General features: G+C 41.7%; 1 protein-coding gene across 5 annotated transcripts in view; it reads left to right on the top strand.

Annotated features, from left to right (window-relative positions):
* Positions 1–23,116, top strand: part of CSGALNACT1 (chondroitin sulfate N-acetylgalactosaminyltransferase 1) — a 343,648-nt gene that overhangs the window by 303,367 nt on the left and 17,165 nt on the right. For all 5 annotated transcript variants that reach the window (XM_045879960.3, XM_054508640.2, XM_045879958.3 and 2 more), the window contains one exon: positions 3,407–3,508. In XM_045879960.3, coding sequence (XP_045735916.1) covers positions 3,407–3,508 — 102 coding nt within the window. The remainder of the gene's footprint in view (positions 1–3,406; positions 3,509–23,116) is intronic.

The raw sequence follows: 23,116 nt of genomic DNA, 5'->3' as shown, positions 1-23,116 counted from the left end.
GAGATGGGGGAAATAGGTGAAGGGGATTAAGAGTACACTTATCGGGGCACCTGGGTAGCTCAGTCGGTTAAGTGTCTGCCTTTGGCTCAGGTCATGATCCCAGAGTCCCAAGATTGAGCCCCGAATCAGGCTCCCTGCTCAGTGGGGAGCCTGCTTCTCCCTCTGCCCCTAACCCCACTCGTGCTCACGCTTTCTCTCTTTCTCTCACTGTCTGTCTCTCTCAAATAAATAAAATCTTTTTTAAAAAAGTACACTTATGATGAACACTGAGTATTGTACAGAATTGTTGAATCACTATATATTGTGTACTTGAAATTAATACAACAGTGTATGTTAATTATATGTCAACTGAAAAAGAAGAAAAAAAAGACAAGGTCTTCATGAAGAAGAAACAATTTTGAGGTTTCTAGATTGAGATAGAAGAAAGACCACGTAGGATTGTGGAGCTCATATAATACAAAGCATCCATGTGAAATGAAGAGCTTTCCTGAAGGATACTTAGGAAGTTGAGGTGCCCTGAGATTCATTCCATGCACTTTGCTACAGCCGTACCATGGCTGTTACAGAGAGGTGCTCTCGGGGCACCTCAGTTAGCTCGAAGGATCCAGGCACAAATAATCACACCAAAACACAGACATCTCCATGTATGTAGTCACCCACATACACACTCTTCTCCCGCACACATTGTTCTAGGGGATGGAGTCTACTAAGACTTGTTTGGAAAAATATAAAAATTACAAGATCGTTCTGACAGATTGATGATGGTGTTTCCATAGTTCTGCTCATTCCCTCATGGAGTGTTTGTTTATTGCATCATAAGTAGTTTTAGTTATGATGGTAGATCGAGAACTTCTCAAGGGCAAGACTGTTGAGGTCCCGGGTAGAGCATCTGGCATATAGGATGTTGCTTGCGTGGTTTTTGTTTGTTGAAGGAAGGAAGGAAGAAATGAGTACGAGGAGTGGAGCCATGGAGGAGCACTGCAGAACCCAGTCTGCTTTGCCTTTTTGGGAAGCCTCAGCTGGTGAATGAAGAGTGAAGGTCCAAGGGATCTCTGTTTTAGTCCTTGAAAGCAGAAAGTGCTTCAAATGGATTTTAAAATGCCATCAAAGATGTTACTAGAAAAACAAGAATGCTTTTTATCCAGGCTCAGCGGGTAACCCTCTCCTGATTCTGGGATACATTTTTTCCAGGTACACATGCAATTTTAAAGCACCATTTTTTGGGTGCTTGGCGCTGTGTGCGCTTTTATCCTACCCTGGCAAAGGAAGTTGAAGCTTTGTCTGGCAGGTTTGCAAAAGAGCTCTTTTACGGACAGAGAATTTTGTTGTCCCTAGATTCCATCTGCGGGGCCTGGGTCTGTGAGGGAGCTCTCGGTTTGAAGCACGTTGTCACATGCTGCGCTTCTTGTTCCTGGTCTCTTGTCTGTGTCTGAGAGCTCTGCCATCAGACTGGGTTTCAGAGGCAGCTCTTAACTTTCTTCCATGGGAAAGAAACAGATTCTCGGAACCAAGCCTGTGACCAGGATGAGCCTTGCATGCCTCTAGCCTCGGGTCAGTATCATCTTCCCTGATAGTTCTTCCATCTGGAATTCTCTTCTTCCTCCTCTCTTCCTCTCCCCTATCCATCCTTCAGGCCTTGACCAGTCCAGCTGATAGGATTTGCGGTGCTTTCTGAATTCTGTGTACTTGTTATCTGTGCCACAAGGTGTCATGATTTTATTTGAGCTCATTTTATTTCCCAAGTTTCTGAGCACAGCAACTGTATCTCCTACATTTTTGGATTTCTCCCAGCAACCCCAGCTAGGCAGTCACTCCTTTTTGATGGCATTATAAAAAGCATTGAATAAATTGGCCTCTGCAGTTAGAGCTCAGGGACTTCTGGAAAGCTGTGATGTGTTGTTTGGGAGGTTAAGGAAAGTAGCGAATAGAGAGACAAAAGGAATAAAAAAGGAAGGACATGCAAAATGTCAAAATATCACAAAATATCATCCCACCAGTAGAACCTTTCATTAACTTGCTTCCAGAAAACTGTTTAAACTGTGCACACGCACACATATGTATACACATGTGTACACATAAGCACATATGTATATGCACATGTATTCACACACATACACACATATGTTCGTATACACATAGCTATACAGAATTTACGCACATATTACACGTGTATGTGTGGCAAACCCTCAGCAGAGTATCTTACCAGATTAGCTTAGGTGTTACCATTTAGAGCACAGGACATGGACAAATAAATCAGCTTTGGTGGAGAAAGTGGGTCTGGACCAGTCCAGAGCCGGAGGCCTGACCCCTAGAGGGCTGTTGGGGCCTTAGAGTGTGAGGTGCCAGGCGCCTGGGATAATCGGTCATGGAGAGGAGAAATGGGGAAGCAGTGAAGGTGATTGTGGGAAGGGTGAGATACCCTAACTGTGCTTCTGCCTTGTCATTCCCTTCGGGTGTTAAGAAGGGTTTTTGGAGCTCTACATGAAAGAAGGTCTTTTTGCCTTTGTTCATTCAGTCTTTTTTTTTTTTTTTTTAAGATTTTATTTATTTATTTGACAGAGAGAGACACAGCGAGAGAGGGAACACAAGCAGGGGGAGTGTGAAAGGGAGAAGCAGGCCTCCCGCAGAGCAGGGAGCCCGATGCGGGGCTCGATCCCAGGACCCTGGGATTATGACCTGAGCCGAAGGCAGACACCCAACGACTGAGCCACTCAGGCCCCCCTGTTCATTCAGTCTTTAAGACTATTTGTGTTTGGCACACACAGGAAAAGTCAGAGATAAGGATTCTAGTCCCACCATCTCTGGACTTTAGCTTTCTTATCCGTAAAATGGAATTTATGTCTTCTGTCCTTTATAGACTCTTTCTGGCAAAGAGGGGGATGGACCCAGTGCCCTTTGCATGACACTAGGTGGCCCCAGGGGCTAAGCCTGTGGTAGATTGGACCTGTGGCCTCATGCATCTGAGTTTTCATTCACTAGATCTGCTCTTTTACATTTCATTATTTTCTTGGGAAGATAAATACAAACACAGGTAATTGTGATGGCCAACCAGAAATGTCCTGGTGTCCCATCTCTGCTTTTTTTGGCAGTTCACTCAGTTTACTTCAAAAATCTTTTGCACTGGGGCGCCTGGGCAGCTCAGTTGGTTAAGTGTTCAGCTCAGGTCATGATATTGGGGTCCTGGAATGGAGCCCTGCGTCGGGCTCCCTGCAGGGCAGGGAGTCTGCTTCTCCCTCACCTTCTGCTCCTCCCTCCCGCTCAATGCTCTCTCTTTCTCTCTCTCTAAAAAAAAAAAAAGAAAGAAAGAAAAAGAAAAGAACCTTTTGCTCTTTACAAAATAGGTGTATGTTTGGACCTTGCCTGTTACAGTGAAAATGACCAGACACACGTGTGTTTTGTTTTCTAGGGAGATGTGCATCCAACAGGATGGGAGAATTCATCTCACCGTTGTTTACTTTGGGAAGGAAGAAATGAATGAGGTCAAAGGAATACTTGAAAATACTTCCAAGTAAGTACGACAAGGAGACGTAATAAGGAGTCATAGTATCTGACCTCAGGAGTCTATATCTGAGGCTGGAACTTCTGCTTCGGTTTTATTTTCCTTAACACTCTGGGTCAACTGGGAGATGGACTGGTTGCTGGCTGTGCTAGGGGGAATTGTGCACCCTCTTCCCTGGGAGACCACCCCTCCTGACACCAGTCCTCACTGCACAGGGTGTTGGCTTTGGCAGTTGAGATGAAGTGCCCTGAGCTGCAAGGATCGGCGGCGGGGGGTGGGGGGGTGGGGGGGGGTTGGCCACAGGCCTCTTTGGGCTTCTGCATGAGAGGGTGCAGTCAGCACTGCCGATTTGGGGACTTGGCATCACGGAGTAGGAATTAAGGGCCGCACAGCTGCGCAGTGAGCTCCAGCTAAGTGATGTCCGTCCTGGGGTTTCCTCCACTTAGCAAATGGTCTTACCCTTTTGACTTTGATTCATTATGCATTTTGAAAGATTAGGGAGAAGCCAGAAGTGATGGCTAGGACAGGATCCTGCATGAAACCTATTCAGTTGGACAGAAATGATTTAACCAAAAACCTTAGACTGAGGGTTGTATGTGTATACTTCATTGATCAGTTGTATGGGGGAATAAATGAAAGCAGCGCAGATGGGTTTTCTTCCCTCCCCAAATAAATAAACAAGTATTACTTTAATAAATACCTGGGGCATCTTCTACTAGTGAGGAAGCCGGAATGGTGCCCCCACACCATGCTCTGGTTTTCCAGGGAGGTTTGCAGGGCTTCGCTTGAATAATCAGGTGGGTAATTTCTCCTTAGTGAAGCTTGGAGGGGGGTCAGTAGTACTCAGTGGCAGAAATAGCCTCAAAAGGTCCATATGGTCTAAATATAAACAGGGCCCCCTGTTTTGAGTTTCTGGTAAATGATAATAGGATGATAGTCAAAGGATAAGATTACAAGATTGATTGCTCCTTTTGTATTTATGTTCACACTTTGTTACTAAGTTGGTATTAATGGGCACAAGATCAGAATGCTTATTACAATTACTCAAATGTTCTAAAGCAGTCCACTGATATTATTTCTGTAAAAAAAGGAAAAGTTGTATTGAAATGCAGGCATCCTCATTTCTTTTTTTTTATTCTCATGTTAATCCCCATACCTTACATCATTAGTTTTAGATGTAGTGTTCCATGAATCATTGTTTGTGCATAACACCCAGTGCTCCATGCAGAATGTGCCCTCCTCAATACCCATCACCAGGCTAACCCATCGTCCCACCCACCACAGTTTGTTTTTCAGAGTCCATCGTCTCTCATGGTTTGTCTACCCCTCCGATTTCCCCCCCTTCATTTTTCCCCTCCTGCTACCTTCTTCTTCTTCTTCTTTTTTTTTTTCTTAACATATATTGCATTATTTGTTTCAGAGGTACAGATCTGAGATTCAACAGTCTTGCACAATTCACAGCGCTTACCAGAGCACATACCCTCCCCAGTGTCTATCACCCAGTCACCCCATCCCTCCCACCCCACCCCCCACTCCAGCAACCCTCAGTTTGTTTCCTGAGATTAAGAATTCCTCGTATCAGTGAGGTCATATGATACATGTCTTTCTCTGTTTGACTTATATCGCTCAACATAATACCCTCCAGTTCCATCCACGTCGTTGCAAATGGCAAGATCTCATTCCTTTTGATGGCTGCATAATATTCCATTGTATATATATACCACCTCTTCTTTATCCATTCATCTGTCGATGGACATCATGGCTCTTTCCACAGTTTGGCTATTGTGGACATTGCTGCTATAAACATCGGGGTGCATGTACCCTTTCGGATCCCTACTTTTGTATCTTTGGGGTAAATACCCAGTAGTGCAATTGCTGGATCATATGGTAGCTCTATTTTCAACTTTTTGAGGAACGTCCATACTGTTTTCCAGAGTGGCTGCACCAGCTTGCATTCCCACCAACACTGTAGGAGGGTTCCCCTTTCTCCGCATCCCCGCCAACATCTGTTGTTTCCTGACTTGTTAATTGTAGCCATTCTGACTGGTGTGAGGTGGTATCTCATTGAGGTTTTGATTTGGATTTCTCTGATGCTGAGTGATGTTGAGCACTTTTTCATGTGTCTGTTGGCCATTTGGATGTCTTCTTTGGAAAAATGTCTGTTCAGTCTTCTGCCCATTTCTTGATTGGATTCTTTGTTCTTTGGGTGTTGAGTTTGATGAGTTCTTTATAGATTTTGGATACTAGCCCTTTATCTGATAGGTCATTTGCAAATATCTTCTCCCATTCTGTCGGTTGTCTTTTGGCTTTGTTTACTGTTTCCTTTGCTTTGCAAAAGCTTTTTATGTTGATGAAGTCCCAATAGTTCATTTTTGCCCTTGCTTCCCTTGCCTTGGGCGATGTTTCTAGGAAGAAGTTGCTGTGGCTGAGGTCAAAGAGGTTGCTGCCTGTGTTCTCCTTTAGGATTTTGATGGACTTCCTGTCTCACATTGAGGTCTTTCAACCATTTGGAGTCTATTTTTGTGTGTGGTGTAAGGAAATGGTCCAGTTTCATTCTTCTGCATGTGGCTATCCAATTTTCCCAACACCATTTGTTGAAGAGACTGTCTTTTTTCCATTGGACATTCTTTCCTGCTTTGTCAAAGATGAGTTGACCATAGAGTTGAGGGTCCATTTCTGGGCTCTCTATTCTGTTCCATTGATCTATGTGTCTGGTTTTGTGCCAGTACGATACTGTCTTGATGATGACAGCTTTGTAATAGAGCTGGAAGTCCGGAATTGTGATGCCGCCGACTTTGCTTTTCTTTTTCAACATTCCTCTGGCTATGTGGGGTCTTTTCTGGTTCCATACAAATTTTAGGATGATTTGTTCCATTTCTTTGAAAAAGGTAGATGGTATTTTGATGGGGATTGCATTGAATGTGTAGATTGCTCTAGGTAGCATTGACATCTTCACAATATTGGTTCTTCCAATCCATGAGCATGGAACGTTTTTCCATTTCTTTGTGTCTTCCTCAATTTCTTTCATGAGTATTTTATAGTTTTCTGAGTACAGATCCTTTGCCTCTTTGATTAGATTTATTCCTAGGTATCTTATGGTTTTGGGTGCAATTGTAAATGGGATCGACTCCTTAATTTCACTTTCTTCTGTCTTGTTGTTGGTGTATAGGAATGCCACTGATTTCTGTGCATTGATTTTATATCCTGCCACTTGACTGAATTCCTGAATGAGTTCTAGCAGTTTTGGGGTGGAGTCTTTGGGGTTTTCCACATAAAGTATCATATCATCTGCAAAGAGTGAGAGTTTGACTTCTTCTTTGCCGATTTGGATGCCTTTGATTTCTTTTTGTTGTCTGATTGCTGTGGCTAGGACTTCCAATACTATGTTGAATAGCAGTGGTGATAGTGGACATCCCTGCCACGTTCCTGACCTTAGGGGGAAAGCTCTCAGTTTTTCCCCATTGAGAATGATATTCGCTGTAGGTTTTTCATAGATGGCTTTTATGATATTGAGGTATGTACCCTCTATGCCTATACTCTGAAGAGTTTTGATCAAGAAAGGATGCTGTACTTTGTCAAAAGCTTTTTCTGCATCTATTGAGAGGATCATATGATTCTTGTTCTTTCTTTTGTTAATGTATTGTATCACATTGATTGATTTGCGGATGTTGAACCAACCTTGCAGCCCAGGGATAAATCCCACTTGGTTGTGGTGAATAATCCTTTTAATGTACTGTTGGATCCTATTGGCTAGTATTTTGGTGAGAATTTTTGCATCCGTGTTCATCAGGGATATTGGTCTGTAATTCTCCTTTTTGCTGGGGTCTTTGTCTGGTTTTGGGATCAAGGTAATGCTGGCCTCATAAAATGAGTTTGGAAGTTTTCCTTCCATTTCTATTTTTTGGAACAGTTTCAGAAGAATAGGTATTAATTCTTCTTGAAATGTTTGGTAGAATTCCCCTGGGAAGCCATTGGCCCTGGGCTTTTGTTTGTTGGGAGATTTTTGATGACTGCTTCAATTTCCTTAGTGGTTATAGGTCTGTTCAGGTTTTCTATTTCTTCCTGGTTCAGTTTTGGTAGTTGATACATCTCTAGGAATGCATCCATTTCTTCCAGGTTATCTAATTTGCTGGCATAGAGTTGCTCATAATATGTTCTTATAATTGTTTGTATTTCTTTGGTGTTGGTTGTGATCTCTCCTCTTTCATTCATGGTTTTGTTGATTTGGGTCCTTTCTCTTTTCTTTTTGATAAGTCTGGCCAGGGGTTTATCAATCTTGTTAATTCTTTCAAAGAACCCGCTCCTAGTTTTTTTGACCTGTTCTACTGTTCTTTTAGTTTCTATTTCATTGATTTCTGCTCTGATCTTTATTATTTCTCTTCTCCTGCTGGGTTTAGGCTTTATTTGCTGTTCTTTCTCCAGCTCCTTTAGGTGTAGGGTTAGGTTGTGTACTTGAGACCTTTCTTGTTTCTTGAGAAAGGCTTGTATTGCTATATACTTTCCTCTTAGGACTGCCTTTGCTGCATCCCAAAGATCTTGAATAGTTGTGTTTTCATTTTCATTGGTTTCCATGTATTTTTTTAATTCTTCTTTAATTTCCTGGTTGACCCATTCATTCTTCAGTAGGATGCTCTTTAGCCTCCATGTATTTGAGTTCTTTCCGACTTTCCTCTTGTGATTGAGTTCTAGTTTCAAAGCATTGTGGTCTGAAAATAGGCAGGGAATGATCCCAATCTTTTGGTACCGGTTGAGACCTGATTTATGACCTAGAATGTGATCTATTCTGGAGAATGTTCCATGGGGACTAGAGAAGAATGTGTATTCTGTTGCTTTGGGATGGAATGTTCTGAATATGTCTGTGAAGTCCATTTGGTCCAGTGTGTCATTTAAAGTCTATTTCCTTGTTGATCTTTTGCTTAGACAATCTGTCCATTTCAGTGAGGGGGTTTTTAAAGTCCCCCACTATTATTGTATTGTTGTCGATGTGTTTTTTTGCTTTTGTTATTAATTGCCTTATATAATTGGCTGCTCCCATGTTAGGGGCATAGATATTTACAATTGTTAGATCTTCTTGTTGCATAGACCCTTTAAGTAGGATATAATGTCCTTCCTCATCTCTTATTACAGTCTTTGGTTTAAAATCTAATTTGTCTGATAGAAGGATTGCCACCCCAGCTTTCTTTTGGTGTCCATTAGCATGGTAAATGGTTTTCCACCCCCTCACTTTCAATCTGGGGGTGTCTTTGGTTCTCAAATGAGTCTCTTGCAGAGAGCATATCGATGGGTCTTGTTTTTTAATCCAGTCTGATAGCCTGTGTCTTTTGATTGGGGCATTTAGCCCATTTACATTCAGGGCAACTATTGAAAGATAGGAATTTAGTGCCATTTTATTGCCTGTAAGGTGACTGTTACCGTATATTGTCTGTGTTCCTTTCTGGTCTATATTGCTTTTAGGGTCTCTCTTTGCCTAGAGGACCCCTTTCAAGATTTCTTGTAGGGCTGGTTTTGTGTTTGCAAATTCCTTTAGTTTTTGTTTGTCCTGGAAGCTTTTTATCTCTCCTTCAATTTTCAATGACAGCCTAGCTGGATAGAATATTCTTGGCTGCATATTTTTCTCATTTAGTCCTCTGAATATATCCTGCCCGTCCTTTCTGGCCTGTCAGGGCTCTGTGGATAGGTCTGTTGCCAATCTAATGTTTCTACCATTGTAGGTTACATATCTCTTCTCCCGAGCTGCTTTCAGGATTTTCTCTTTGTCTATGAGACTCGTAAGTTTTACTATTAGATGTCAGGGTGTTGACCTATTTTTATTGATTTTGAGAGGGGTTCTCTGTGCTTCCTGGATTTTGATGCCTGTTTCCTTCCCCAAATTAGGGAAATTCTCTGCTATAATTTGCTCCATTATACCTTCTGCCCCTCTCTCTCTTTCTTCTTCTTCTGGGATCCCAGTTATTCTTTTTTTTATTATTATTTTCATTTATTTATTTGAGAGAGAGAGAATGAGAGACAGAGAGCATGAGAGGGAAGAGGGCAGAGGGGGAAGCAGACCCCCTGCTGAGCAGGGAGCCCGATGTGGGACTCGATCCCGGGACTCCAGGATCATGACCTGAGCTGAAGGCAGTCGCTTAACCAACTGAGCCACCCAGGTGCCCAGGATCCCAATTATTCTAATGTTGTTTCGTCTTATGGTATCGCTTATCTCTTTAATTCTGCTCTCGTGATCCAGTAGTTGTTTATCTCTCTTTTTCTCAGCTTCTTTATTTTCCATCATTTGGTCTTCTATATCACTGATTCTCTCTTCTGCCTCATTTATCCTAGCAGTTAGCGCCCCCATATTTGATTGCACCTCATTAATAGCCTTTTTGATTTTTACTTGTTTAGATTTTAGTTCTTTTACTTCTCCAGAAAGGGTTTCTCTAATAACTTCCATATTTTTTTCAAGCCCAGCTAGTATCTTTAAAGTGATGATTCTGAACTCTAGATCTGACTTTGTACTAATGTCCGTATTGAGTAGGTCCCTGGCAGTTGGTACTACCTCTTGTTCTTTTTGTTGAGGTGATTTTTTCTGTCTTGTCATTTTGTGCAGAGGAGAATAGATTAATGAGAGAACAAAATGCTAGCAGAGTAACAACATCCCCAGAAAATATACTCTAAACAAATCAGAAAAGACCTGAAGCAATGGGAAAAGAAAGGGAAAGAGAGAAAAAAGAAAAAAAAAAAAAAAGACAAAGAAAAAGATAAAGATATAAACAAACAAAAACAAACAAAACAAAACCCAGAATGTGATCAAATATGATCAGGCTGGTATATAGATCAGTGCCACACACTAGATTTGGGGTGTATTTTGGTCTGTTAGAAGAAAGTGCCTCCCAAAATTTTAAAGAAAGAAAAACTTATATATGTACAAAAATAAGGGTTGATATGATGAAGGGATGGAATATGACTGTAAAGATGGAAATTATAAAAAATTTTATAAAAGGAATTGATAAGAAGTTGTTTGAAAAAAGAAAGAAGAGGATTTAAAAAAAGAAAAAAGAAAAAAAAGGGAGAGAATGTGATCAGGCAGGGGAGTAGAAAAAACCATATACTAGATATATAGGGTATATTTTGATCTGTTAGAAGAAACTATCTCAAAATTTTAAAGAGAGAACAACTTATATATATATATGCCAAAAATACGGGTAACTACTATGAAGGGATAGAATATGACTCTAAACATGAAAAATAAAAATGTTTTTTAAAAAAGGGATTGATAAGATGTTGGTTGAAAAAGGGAAAAAGAAAAATTAAAAAAAAGAAAAAAAAAACACAGTTAAAAAAAAAATTAACTTTGAAAGACTAAAGAATCATGGTAAAAAAGCCATGAATTCTATGTGCAGTATTCCCCTAGTGCTGGAGTTCTGCCGCTCTCATTGATCGTTAAACTTGGTCTTCGCTGGCTGTTCTCGCTGATCTTCTGGGGGAGGGGCCTGTTGCCCTGGTTTCCATATGTCTTTGCCGGAGGCGGAATTGCCCCGCCCTTGCCCGGTCTGGCCTAAGTAATCTGCCTGGGTTGCTCTCCGGAGCTTTTGTTCCCTGCGAGCTTTCCGTACAGCTTTGGAGTCGGAGAGTGAAAATGGCGGCCTCCCAATCTCCACCCCGGAGGAGCCGAGAACTCAGGGCCCCGCTCTTCAGTGAGCCCCCAGAGAAAAGCTGTCAGTCACTCCTGTCTCCCTGGTCTCTGGCCGCACTCTGTGCTCACCTGGCCTGTGACCGTGCATTTCTATCTCTGGCACCTGACCCCGGGTGGAGTCTCCAAACCCAGCAGATCCCTGCAGTGCGCTCCTGCTCCGCTCCTCCCGGGGGAGGAAGATGAGTCTCCCCAGATCTGCCACCTGTTGGGTCCCTGCTGGAGGAGTAGTGGCCCGACTGTGCCGTGGATCACGGTTTATGGCAACCCCGAGCTGAGAGCCCGCGCCTGGGCTCTACCTCTGCAGCCCGCTTCCCTGCTCCGTTACCTGGGAGCTCTGCCACACTCAGGCACCCCCGGTCTTTCTGTGACCCCAAGGGTCCTGAGACCACACTGTCCCGGAGGGTTCCACCCCCAGCTTAGCCACCAGAGTGACATCCCTCAGCAGAGCAGACTTTTAAAAGTTCCGATTTTGTGCTCCGTGGTTCTATCACTTGCCAGAAGTGGCCGATAGAGGCCCCTCCCCCACCGTCTATCCTCCCGAATATCGCCTCAGATTCACTTCTCCTCACGTCCTACCTTCCAGAAAGTGGTTGCTTTTCTGATGAGAGAGTTGTTGCTATTCTTTTCTTCGATCTCCTGTTGAGTTTGTAGGTGTTCAGAATGGTTTGATCCCTGTCCAGCTGAATTCCTGAGAGGAGATGAAATCCAGGTCTCCTACTCCTCCGCCATCTTGCTCCGCCCTTGACATCCTCATTTCTTTACATATTATTTATATCTGCTTTTGTGCTGCAGCAGAGTTGTGTAGTTGTGACAGAAACTGTATGACTGGGGCGCCTGGGTGGCTCAGTCGTTAAGCGTCTGCCTTCGGCTCAGGTCATAATCCCAGGGTCCTGGGATCAAGCCCCGCATCGGGCTCCCTGCTCCGTGGGACACCTGCTTCTCTCTCTCCCACTCCCCCTGCTTGTGTTCCCTCTCTCACTGTGTCTCTCTCTGTCAAATAAATAAAATCTTAAAAAAAAAAAAAAAAAAAGAAAGAAAGTGTATGACTTGCAAAGCCCGAATTCTCTACCGTCTGGTCCTTTACAGAAAAGGTTTGCTGACCTCTGTTCTAAAGCAATACGGAATTCAGAGTTTAAAACTAGTAACAGCTTAAAAGCTAGGCCCCTGTCGAAGGGAGATCAAAGAGAATAGAATAATTGAATATCTTAAATGTAAGTGAAATAGAAACCTCTCAACTCCAATGCATTGCAGTATCCTTTTCGTCTCTGCTTAGGAATGAGGCCCAGGAATTATTAGAGTTCATGTCCTCTGCCTGGTGGATAGGTTTCATCATCTCTGTAAGTATCCATTCGTGGGCATGGATCTCTTTTTTAACTTTCCCAGATGATTCTAACATGCAGCCAGGATTGAGAGTCATTGTCTGAGAAAGTGGTAGTCTGCCCCAGGGGCTCAGGCATGAGAGGCCTCGATTACAGCCAGCTGCCCCATTCTGAGGTGTTTTTGAGTAGTTATCCAGGTGACTCTGAAGTGTAGTCAGGACTGAGAAATTTAGTCCTATTGGGTCTGGCACCTTCTGAGCACTTTAAAGGACATTTGCTGATGGATACATATAACCAACTTGACATGAGTCTGATGGATAAGTGGAAGGCCAGTTTCAATGTTGTTATGAGAAATATCCATTTAACTGACTGGAAGGCTTAAGGACTCTTACTATCAAGGCATTCTTCTCTGTATCAAATTACCTGGCGAGCTGAATTCTCAAGCAGAAGTTTGCTTGGTGAGCAAAGAATGAATAGAATCTGAACAAGAAAAGTAGAATCATTTCAGTGGTAAGAATGGTTTACTTAAAATTTTGGAAAATTTCCAGAGATCAATCTACCCATAACCAAGAACTTTGTGTCAGAGACTGAGCCGTTCGATGCTTTAACGCAGTGCTACAGAAACTCTGGTGAAATGAATTGGAACCCCAGTTTTCTGTGTCAACGCTCTCATTCTGCTAACTGGGGATATCTACAGCGCTAAGGTCTCTGATGCCTTGGGGGTGTCCTCTGCCCTCCCTGGTGTTGCTCTAATCAGACCACCTCCTGTAGGAATGCCCCACCCTCTGCAGCCAAGCCTGGGCTGACCGAAAACAGCAGCACTGCCGCTCCACCTTCCAGATCAGTCTTCCTAATCACCTACTGCCCTAGGCTCTTGCCTTGATGATTTCCTGTCCCTGACCACACTGGGGGGCGTGGTTTGCCCCTTCGTCCTCCCTCCCAGTATCATCTTCTACTTGGTGATCTCTTGTCCTCCTCCTTTCTACATACTCAGACCGCCACCCTTTCGTCCCCACACCCCCACCTGACCTCCAGTCCTCTCTCTGAACTCAGACTGTACTCCCTGCTGGCATCCCTTCTGCTTGGCACTCGGCATATGATTTGACTATATGATCAGCACTGCCGATTTCGGGATTTATAAGCCGATTTATAAGCCGCTTAGTAAGCAGGTAGTACCATATCACGTGGCTCTTTATATCTCCAACTTAGGGTCTTACTCAGAAAACGTCCAGTGTTTGTTCCTGAAGAGAAGGGCACCTGGGTGGTGCAGTCAGTTAAGCATCCAACTCTTGGTTTTGGCTCAGGTCATGATCTCAGGGTCCTGGGATTGAGCCCCACACTGGGCTCCGTGCTCAGCGTGGAGTCTGCTTAAGATTCTCTTTCTCCGTCCCTTCTGGCCTTCCCACTCATGCTGTCTGTCTCTCTCTCTCTAAAATAAATAAAATCTTAAAAAAAAGAGGAGGATAATTCCACATACACAGTATATTTATGCTCCTAGTAATCCATATGAACACTTATATAATAAGCCCTATTTAAATGTCATTTTTATCATTCTTTTAAGGTAGTAAAACTTTTGTTCAAATGCATCTTATCTTTGAATAATAATAATAACTATTCTTATTTACATGAATTATCTTATTTATTATTCACAGCAACCTTATGAGATAGATGCTATTATTAGCCCCATTCATAGATGAAGGAACTGAGGCTTGGAGACTTTGTTGCTCAGGCTGCTGTCCCTAGCACAGGGGCAAGCCAAAATCTGAACCTCAGCTGTGACCTTGAGATACTCCAGGTCTTAACATGGCACATTTCCTCTTCAGTGTACTCCCTTCTGAAACTCATAATTGTCAGTTGAAAGTAGTAAGATTTGAAATCAGCCTAAGTGATATTTATTTCATTAGGGTACCAGCATTGTGATTAACCTGTTCGAAATGCAGCTAAATGTATATATGTTAAGAATAGCTTTTTAAAATCTAGTTTGGCTCATGTGCAGTGTTTTCCTCTCTCTGTCTCTAGATTTACGTTTACTCAGTTGAGCTTTACATTTCAGTTGATGGCTGTATATTAGTGTTTTGGAAACTATAATTTGTGATTCATTAGAGGGTTGTGTAATAGCTTTAGTGGGTTATGTCCAGTGTTTTTAAAAACATTGAAATAGAATAGGCTAGAAGATATCAGAGTGCATCACAAGTAGTAAGGGTAAATACTGTTTTGTAAAACTTGAGTGTGTGTTTGTGTCTACTATGTCATGATGTATAATATATTCCTTTGTATGGGTGGCAGTCAAAATATTTAGAAACCACTGCCATGGATAAAAGTACAAATCAGTTCTTGGTATCTGATTCTTATTCCATAGTTTTCCATACTAAGCTGCAGTTAATCTCAAATTAAAGCCTCACTTGGTGATTCTCAAATATAAATGTGCTTGGGAATAACCTGGGGTGCTTTTTTTAAAAAATATATTTTTTTATTTGAGAGAGACAGAGAGAGCGAGAGAGAGCACAAGCGGGAAGGAGGGTGAGAAGCAGACTCCCCGCTGAGCAGGGAGCCCGATGTGGGACTTGATCCCAGGACCCTGGGATCATGACCTGAGCCGAAGGCAGATGCTTAACCGACTGAGCCACCCAGGCACCCCCTGGGGTGCTTTTTAAAATGCAGATTCCTGGGAATCAGGTCCAGAAATTCTGAGTCAGTAGGCCTGAGATGTAGAAGCCTGGTAACTGACACTTAGAATGAGTCCCGCATGTGACGGTGATGTGGGTGGTCCATAGCCCACAGTGAGAAATGCTGACCTAAGTAGACATTTGCTTGGAGCTATGTATTAGGAAATTTTAAAAAATTGTAACAGGTAGGCAGATTGGCATGAGTTAACATTTACTATATTGCAACTTCATCTTTGTCCAATCATAAGGACACAAAGGCATCTTTCAGAGGTATTACCTCTGAGATCAAAGTACTAGAGATGAGATACTACCCTGTCATTGCAAGTATGTGACCTAAGAGAGGGGTTTTTCTGTATGTCTTATTGGGGACCTGCCTTTGTTGGTTTTTGTGTCATCATTTCATGCCTCTTTGAAAGGATTTTTTTTTTTAAGATTTTATTTATTTATTTGAGAGAGAGAGAGAGCACAAGCAGCGGGAGGGGCAGAGGGAAAGAGAGAAGCAGACTCACCATGGGGCTCAACCCCAGGACCCTGGGATCATGACCTGAGCCAAAGGCAGATGCTTAACCAACTGAGTCACCCAGGTGCCCCTGAAAGGATTTGTTTGACATGTACCCTCAGGAAGATTTTATCAGGACATCCCAGAAGAAAATTGGGGAGGAAGGTTTTATTCTGGTTTGTTTTATTTCAATTTATTTCTTAAATTAGAACAAAATTGTTGCTTTGTTTTACTTTTTTTCTTAAGCAATTTTTAGATACTATCTCTTCGCTAAAATCAAAAAAGCAACACAGCAAATCCCTCCCAAGAAGGTAAGAAATCTTGGACCCTGGGAGGCACCTCACAGATTAAGGCAGCATCTCAGGCCTGTGGCCATCCCACCTGGCATTTGCAGGAGGGGCTAAATATGATTCTGCTTGATGGAGATTCCACTCTTTGTGGAGATGTGCCTGTATTCAGTATTCTAAATTGTTCTTTGGGGAATTTGAACATAACATATAGATTATAGTATTGTAATAATGTTAAATTTCCAGAGTGTGATTATTATATTATTATAATGTTACATAGGAGAGTGCCCTGGTTCTTGGGAGATACTTCTCTTTAAGGGTAAAGCTGACATGATGTGTGCAACTAACTCTCAAAGAGTTCCAAGCAAGCAAGTAGGCAGGCAGGCAGGCAGAACATTAACACTTGGTAAATCTAAGTGAAAGATATGTGGAAACTTATACTATTCTTACATTTCTGAAGGTTTGAAATTTTTCCAGATAAAGATATTGGGGGGCACCTGGGTGGCTCAGTTGGTTAAGCGACTGCCTTCGGCTCAGGTCATGATCCTGGAGTCCCGGGATCGAGTCCCACATCAGGCTCCCTGCTGAGCAGGGAGTCTGCTTCTCCCTCTGACCCTCCTCCCTCTCATGCTCTTTGTCTCTCATTAAAAAAAAAAAAAAAGATATTGGGAAAATATATGATGAAAAAAATTAAATGATATTATTTATATAATGGAATATAATTCAACAGTTAAAGAAAGGTAATGTCAGCAAAAATGGTAAAATAAAGACCTCTGCAAATACTCTTAATAAAGCAATGAGAAAATGGCTAAAAATGGTCAGAATCAACTTTTTAAGAACTCTGGAAATAAAGCTGGCAATAACCTGGAAAATCTTTATCCAAGAAAAATGACTGAATTTTTGTGCAGCCTTAACCTGGCTTATTCCCACCTTCTCCTTAGCTCTTCAGTAGCCTTGAAATCCAGTAGCCCACAAGCACAGCAAGAACCACAACCTGGCAGCCACCAGGGGCCACCGTGGGCCAGGAGCTCCTTTAAAGTATTCCCAGAAAAATGTCATGATTTGATCTGTCTGGGGTTTTCTGGAAGACTCCACTCAGAAGGTTGTCTTTATTTAACTGACTCAGAGCTCTCCCAGTGGAAAAAGCCTTTCCTCCAAAAAACAATTATAGGAAGTCTGTAACTTTGTGGCCGCCTGAGGTGGTAGATAAGAGTTGGGGCAAACAACAAACTAGCTTAAAAGGTGAGGCTGAGGAGTGAGATCTCCACTGGGTTTTTGAAAAGTTCAAATACATTCCTGGGGATCTAGAAGACCATGCTCACATCTAGGGCTATGCTCATTACTTAGGAAAGATGTGAGTAGGCCCTAACTTTTCACCTCTGGCTGACCTTGAGGCTTTGTGCAGGAAGCAAGTAAAGGCTAAGGTAAGCAGTCAACTGCCTGGTTGAGTGTTGATGGCAGGCCCCAACATGTACACAAAACCCCTTGGGAAAGATTTGGAGACTTATTGGTTCTAGACACTTAAATCTCTGTCTAATCGTTAGCTTACCACTAAGTTGTCATACTCAACACAGAATATAGATTTTACAGAATTAGTTCAAGAAAGTCACTAAACAAACAACAACAACAAAGAGCACCAATAATAAACCCTGGGGGTGGGGGGTGAGGTTGATTCTCATTTCCAGGATTGCCACATTATATTATTTAAAATGTTAAGTTTTAAACAAAAAGTTATGAGATATGCAAAGAAACAGAAAGTATGGCTCATGCACAGGAAAAAAAAAATCAATCATTAGAAATTGTCTTGGACAGGGGCGCCTGGGTGGCTGAATTGGTTAAGTCATGATCCTGAGTCACAGGATCGAGCCCTGCATTGAGCTTCCTGCTCAGCGGGGAGTCTGCTTCTCCCTCTCTCTCTGCTCCCCCCCCACTCGTGCTCTCTCTCTCTCTAGCTCACTCTCAAATAAGTAAATAAAATCTTTAAAAAATATTGTCCCTGAGGAAGCCCAGGTATTGGACTTACTAGATGAAGACTTTAAATCAGCTGTATTAAATGTGAAGATTAAAAGAAACCATGGGTTTTTTTGTTTGGGTATTTTTAAAGATTTTATTTATTTATTTGACAGAGACACAGCAAGAGAGGGAACCACGAGCAGGGGGAGTGGGAGAGGGAGAAGCAGGCTTCCTGCCGAGCAGGGAGCCCGATGCAGGGCTCGATTCCAGGATCCTGGGATCATGACCTGAGCCGAAGGCAGATGCCCAATTACTGAGCCACCCAGGCGCCCCTAAAAGAAACCATGTTTAAAGAACTAATGAAAAGTATGAGAACCAAGTCTTGCCAAATAGAACCATGTCTTACCAAATAGAAACAGAAGTTATAAGAAAAGAACCAAATAGAAATTCTGGGGTTGAAAAGTACAGAAACTAAAATGAAAAATTCACTAGGGTGTGCTGAACATCTGGTTTGAACAGGCAGAGGAAAAAATCTGTGAACTTTAAGGTAGGTCAATTGATGTGATGAGGTGTAAGAAACAAAAATAAAGAAAAATGAAGAAAATGAACAAACCTCAGAGACTTGTAGGATACCATCAAGCATGTCAATGTAGACATAGTGGGAGTTCTAGAGGAGAGGAGAGAAAGGGGCAGAAAAAATTATTTGAAGAAATAATGGCCCCAAACTTCCCAAATTTGATGAAAAACCTGAATCTACACATCTAAAAAGCTCAACAAACTCCAAACAGGAAAATTCAAAGAAATCCACAGTAAACATATGATAATCAAATAGTTGAAAGACAAAGACAAAGAGAGAAAGAATCTTGTGAGTGGTAAGAGCAAAGCACTCATTGGGTCCAAGGGATTCTTAATAAGATCGGTAGCTGATTTCTCATCAGAAACAATGGAGGCCAGAAAGTGGGATGGCTTATTCAAAGTGCTGGAAGAAGAACACTAAACCAAGAATTCTATATTCAGCAAAACCATCCATCAGAAATGAAGGGGAAATTAAGACATTCCCAGATAAACAAGAACTGAGAGACGTCATAACTAGCATGCCTGCCCCACAAGAATTATGAAAAGAAGTCCATAAGGCTGAAATGAAAGGACACTAGACAAACTCAAATTCTTGTGAAGAAACCAACAGATGAAGTAAAAGTAACCATTTCCCTATTTATAGGGAAATATAAAATACAGTATAAATGTATTTTTTGTTTGTAACTCTCTTTTTCTCTTATCTGAAAAAATAACTGCATAAAACAAGGTTCATAAATCTGTATTGGTAGACACAGTGCATAAAGATATCATTTTAATATGATAACAACACAAAGGAGGGGAGAGGGAATGGAGGACCAAATTTTGTATGCTGTCGAAATTAAGTATTTCTTCAAAAAGAACTAGAAAATCTGACTAGACCTATAACAAGTAAATGGATTGAAATAGTAATCAGAAAACTCCCCCTAAAGAAAAGGCCAGGCTCAAATGGCTTCCCTGCTGATTTCTACCAGTCATTAAAGACGAATTAATACCAATGCTTCACAAACTTTCAAAATTTAGAAGAGGAGGGAATACATCCCAACTCATTCTGTGAGGGCAGTATTATCCTGATACCTTAACCAGGTAACGACTAAGAAAAGAAAACTACAGACCAATATCCCTTATAAATACAGATGCAGAGATCCTCAACAAAATACTAGCAAACTGTATCCAGCAACATATAAAAAGGATTTTACACCATGACTAAGTGAAACTTACCCTAGGAGTGCAGGGTTGACAACATACAAGAATCAATCAATGTAATACACAAAACTGCATGACCATCTCTATACACACAGAAAAAAACATTTGAAAAAAATGGGGATTTATTTTATTCTGGATATTTCAGATAAGTGGAATCGTATAACATGTGACCTTTTGTGTCTGGCTTCTTAACTTACAGTGATGATTTCAAGGTTCATCCACACTGTAGCATGTAACAGTAATTCACTACTTTTTATTTTATTGTTTTTGATGCTACTGTAAATGGGATTACTTTCTTAATTTCTCTTTCATTGTATATAGAAACACAACTGATTTTATATGTTATTTTGTATTCTGAAACTTTTACTGAATTAATTTATTAGTTCTAACAGATTTTTGGTGAAGTCTTTAGGGTTTTCTATATATAAGATCATGCCATCCACAGACAGAGATAATTTTACTTCTTTCTTTCTGATTTTGTCATATATGGCCTTAATTATGTTGAAGTACATTCCTTCTATACCTGATTTGTTAAGGGTTTTTATCATGAAAGGATGTTGAATTTTGTCAAATGTTTTTTCTGTATCTTTTGAAATGATCATATGGTTTTCATCCTTCATTCTGTTAATGTGGTGTATCATGTTTATTAATTTGCAGGTGTTGAATCATCCTTACATCCCAGGGATGAATCCCACTTGCTCATGGTGTATGCTCCTTTTAATGTATTGAATTTGGTTTGCCAATATTTCGTTGAGGATTTTTGCATCTGTGTTCATCAAGGAGATTGGCCTGTAATTTTCTTTTCTTGTAGTGTTCTTATGTGGCTTCGGTATCAGAGTAATGCTGGTCTTGTAAAATGAGTTTAGAACTATTCCTTCCTCTTCAATAGTTTGGAAGAGTTTGAGAAGGATTGGTATTAATTCATCTTTAGATGTTTGGTAGAATTCACTCATGAAGCCATCTGGTCCTGAGGCTTTTTATTTGTGGGAGATGTTTGATTATGGATTCAATGTCCTTGCTCATTATTGGTCTGTTCAGATTTTCTATTACTTTATGATTCGGTCTTGGGAAGTTGTATGTTTCTAGGAATTTATCCATTTCTTCTAAGTTATCTAATTTGTTGGCGTATAATTGTTCACAGTAATCTCATGAGATTTTGTATTTCTGTGGTATTAGTTGTAATGTCTCCTCTTTTGTTTAGGATTTTATTAATTTGAGTAACATCTCTTAAATCTCTCTTAGGTAGTCTAGCTAAAGTTTTGTCCATTTTGTTTATTGTTTCAAAAGAAACTTGCTGAAACAGAGTTGTATAAGCTGGCTTGTATAAGCTCAGAATCTAGAAAATTCTAAATTATTTAAGGTACCTACTATGAAAAGCTGCTTGAGAATATGTTTAATTTTAAATTCTTGACCATATTCAAGTGTTTTCAGTAAGTAGAACTCATAAGCAATTTCAATATTTAGAGCTGTTAGATTTAAAATTTTAAATTATAATGTGGGTTTTTATGTAAATTTTTAAAGTATTTTTTTAAATGAAAGGTTATTGTGGGAAGTGCCACATTAAGGGAATTTCCTTGTAATGGTATAAAGAAGTCTGTATGAGAATAAATCACAGTAGACAATAAGATCTTTTATCATTTTCAATCCGGCAATTCTGGGAAATGCAAGTCAATTAGAGAAATTAAATCTCCAGTAGAAACAGTAGCTTTCTGAGGTCATTATAATGTCTAGCACAATAATTGTTTATAACTTGGAGGAGTCCCTGTGCACCAGCCTTATTATATATAAGAGGGAATTGAATGAGAAACTTGAGAGTTTCATCAGTCAATAATACAATTGAAGAAGAATAGTGAGCAATCATGGGGCCTTTGGGAACTACATATTCTGGAGTCGTAGTAGGAAATTGCATAGTATCGAAAGGAGGGCCCTCATTCTGCCATGAAAAAGGCCTATTTTCCTTACCAGGCCATTACTTTAGGCGTGCCACTAAATGTTCCATTTCTTTGTATGGATAAATTAAGTATTTCAAACCAAATTGTATCTCCTTTTTCTCAGCTCTCATTTTTTCTGTTATTTCATATTTGTCATCTTTCTAAAAGCATGGGTTTATGTCTGTCCTTAGGAGTCTATTGGTTGGAGACTCTTGCTGATGATATGTGGGGGGTTCCCCAGTACCCACCTGAGGGAAGAAGGAGGAATCCTGGGCAGTGCCCCCCAACAGTGAAGGTCTGAGATACACCTCAGCTTTTCCTGTGGATCTACCCCTCGATTCATCCGATGCTTATTGATCGATCATCCACTGTATCCCTGTGTGTGCCGTCCACTGCAAAGTGCCAGATCATCTCTGCAGATTAAGAAAAGGGGGGGCAATCCCGGCCCACCCAGGATTTACAGCTTGCTAGGTCATCCAGTACAAGTCTGTACAGGCAAAGGCACAAGAATGCACCGGGCACGGGAGGACAGAGGGAGGACTGGGCAAAGTGCTTGGGAGCCCAAAGAGGCCACTTCAGTTTGTAGCAAGACCTAAGAGGTGGTGGCACTTGACTAGGGCTGTGAAGCCTGGATTGGATGGAGAAAGTACATTCCAGGAGGGGCCCTGGTGCAGAGGCAGGAGGCACATGGCACACCAGCCATGATCATCTTCTGGATGGTCACTGTGGGGTGGGGGGCCATGCACAGAGGACAAAACAGGGTCTTTGCCTGTGCACCTCTGTGGCCTGCATTTTTGGGTTACAGCCTCATGGCTGTGTTGGGTGCATTCCCAAACCACCACCAGACCCCCTTGGGGCGAATCAGAGTTTTGTGTTGCAATGTGTCCTTGCTTTTGCATGGCCTCACTGCCCCTTCATCCTGTTTTATACATGGTGGAGCAGTGCTGCTCTGGCCTAGTGAGTGAGTCCCCCTGCCCAAGCAGTGAGCGGCATTTCTGAGTGAAGACAGGGGACATGTTGAGGGAGGGGCCAGGCGATCCTGCAGAAGCCAGTTTCTCATCATCCTGTTGTGGGCTATGCTCCAGAGCTGATGCTGATGAGTTTGAGATGAGAGGAAGGTATCCACTGTGGATCTACCCCTCGATGTTTGACCCAGATGTTTGACAGTGTATTAATCTCTCTGTTCTGGAAAAGAGAGAAAGTAAAGTTGTTCCAATTCTTTTTCTGGTGTTTCCAGCTCAGCCCCCTTTCTTAGTAGAAAATACTTGTTAGTTATCTGAGGCCCTTCCTGACAGCAGAGAGGAGAGCATGGGGCTCCTCCAGATACCGGTCAGTTATAAAAAGTGCTTGGGTTGAGTGATCGGGAGGGAACACAGTACTATTATCCTTCTGCGGATAGACTCAGCTGAGCGCAGTGACCTGGCAGCCATGCCGGAACCACAGATGGATGGCAAAGTTAGCCCTGGGCCTTCTCCAACACCCATGACTGGCTAATGGTGCCTCCCAGGCCA

The sequence above is a fragment of the Mirounga angustirostris genome, unplaced genomic scaffold (assembly GCF_029215605.1).
Source record: "Mirounga angustirostris isolate CCGP_5_RB_7025 unplaced genomic scaffold, mMirAng1.0.hap1 SCAF_2, whole genome shotgun sequence".
NCBI classification, from domain to species: Eukaryota; Metazoa; Chordata; class Mammalia; order Carnivora; family Phocidae; genus Mirounga; species Mirounga angustirostris.
Note: the sequence above shows the minus strand (reverse complement) of the source record. Positions and strands in the feature narration are given on the sequence as shown.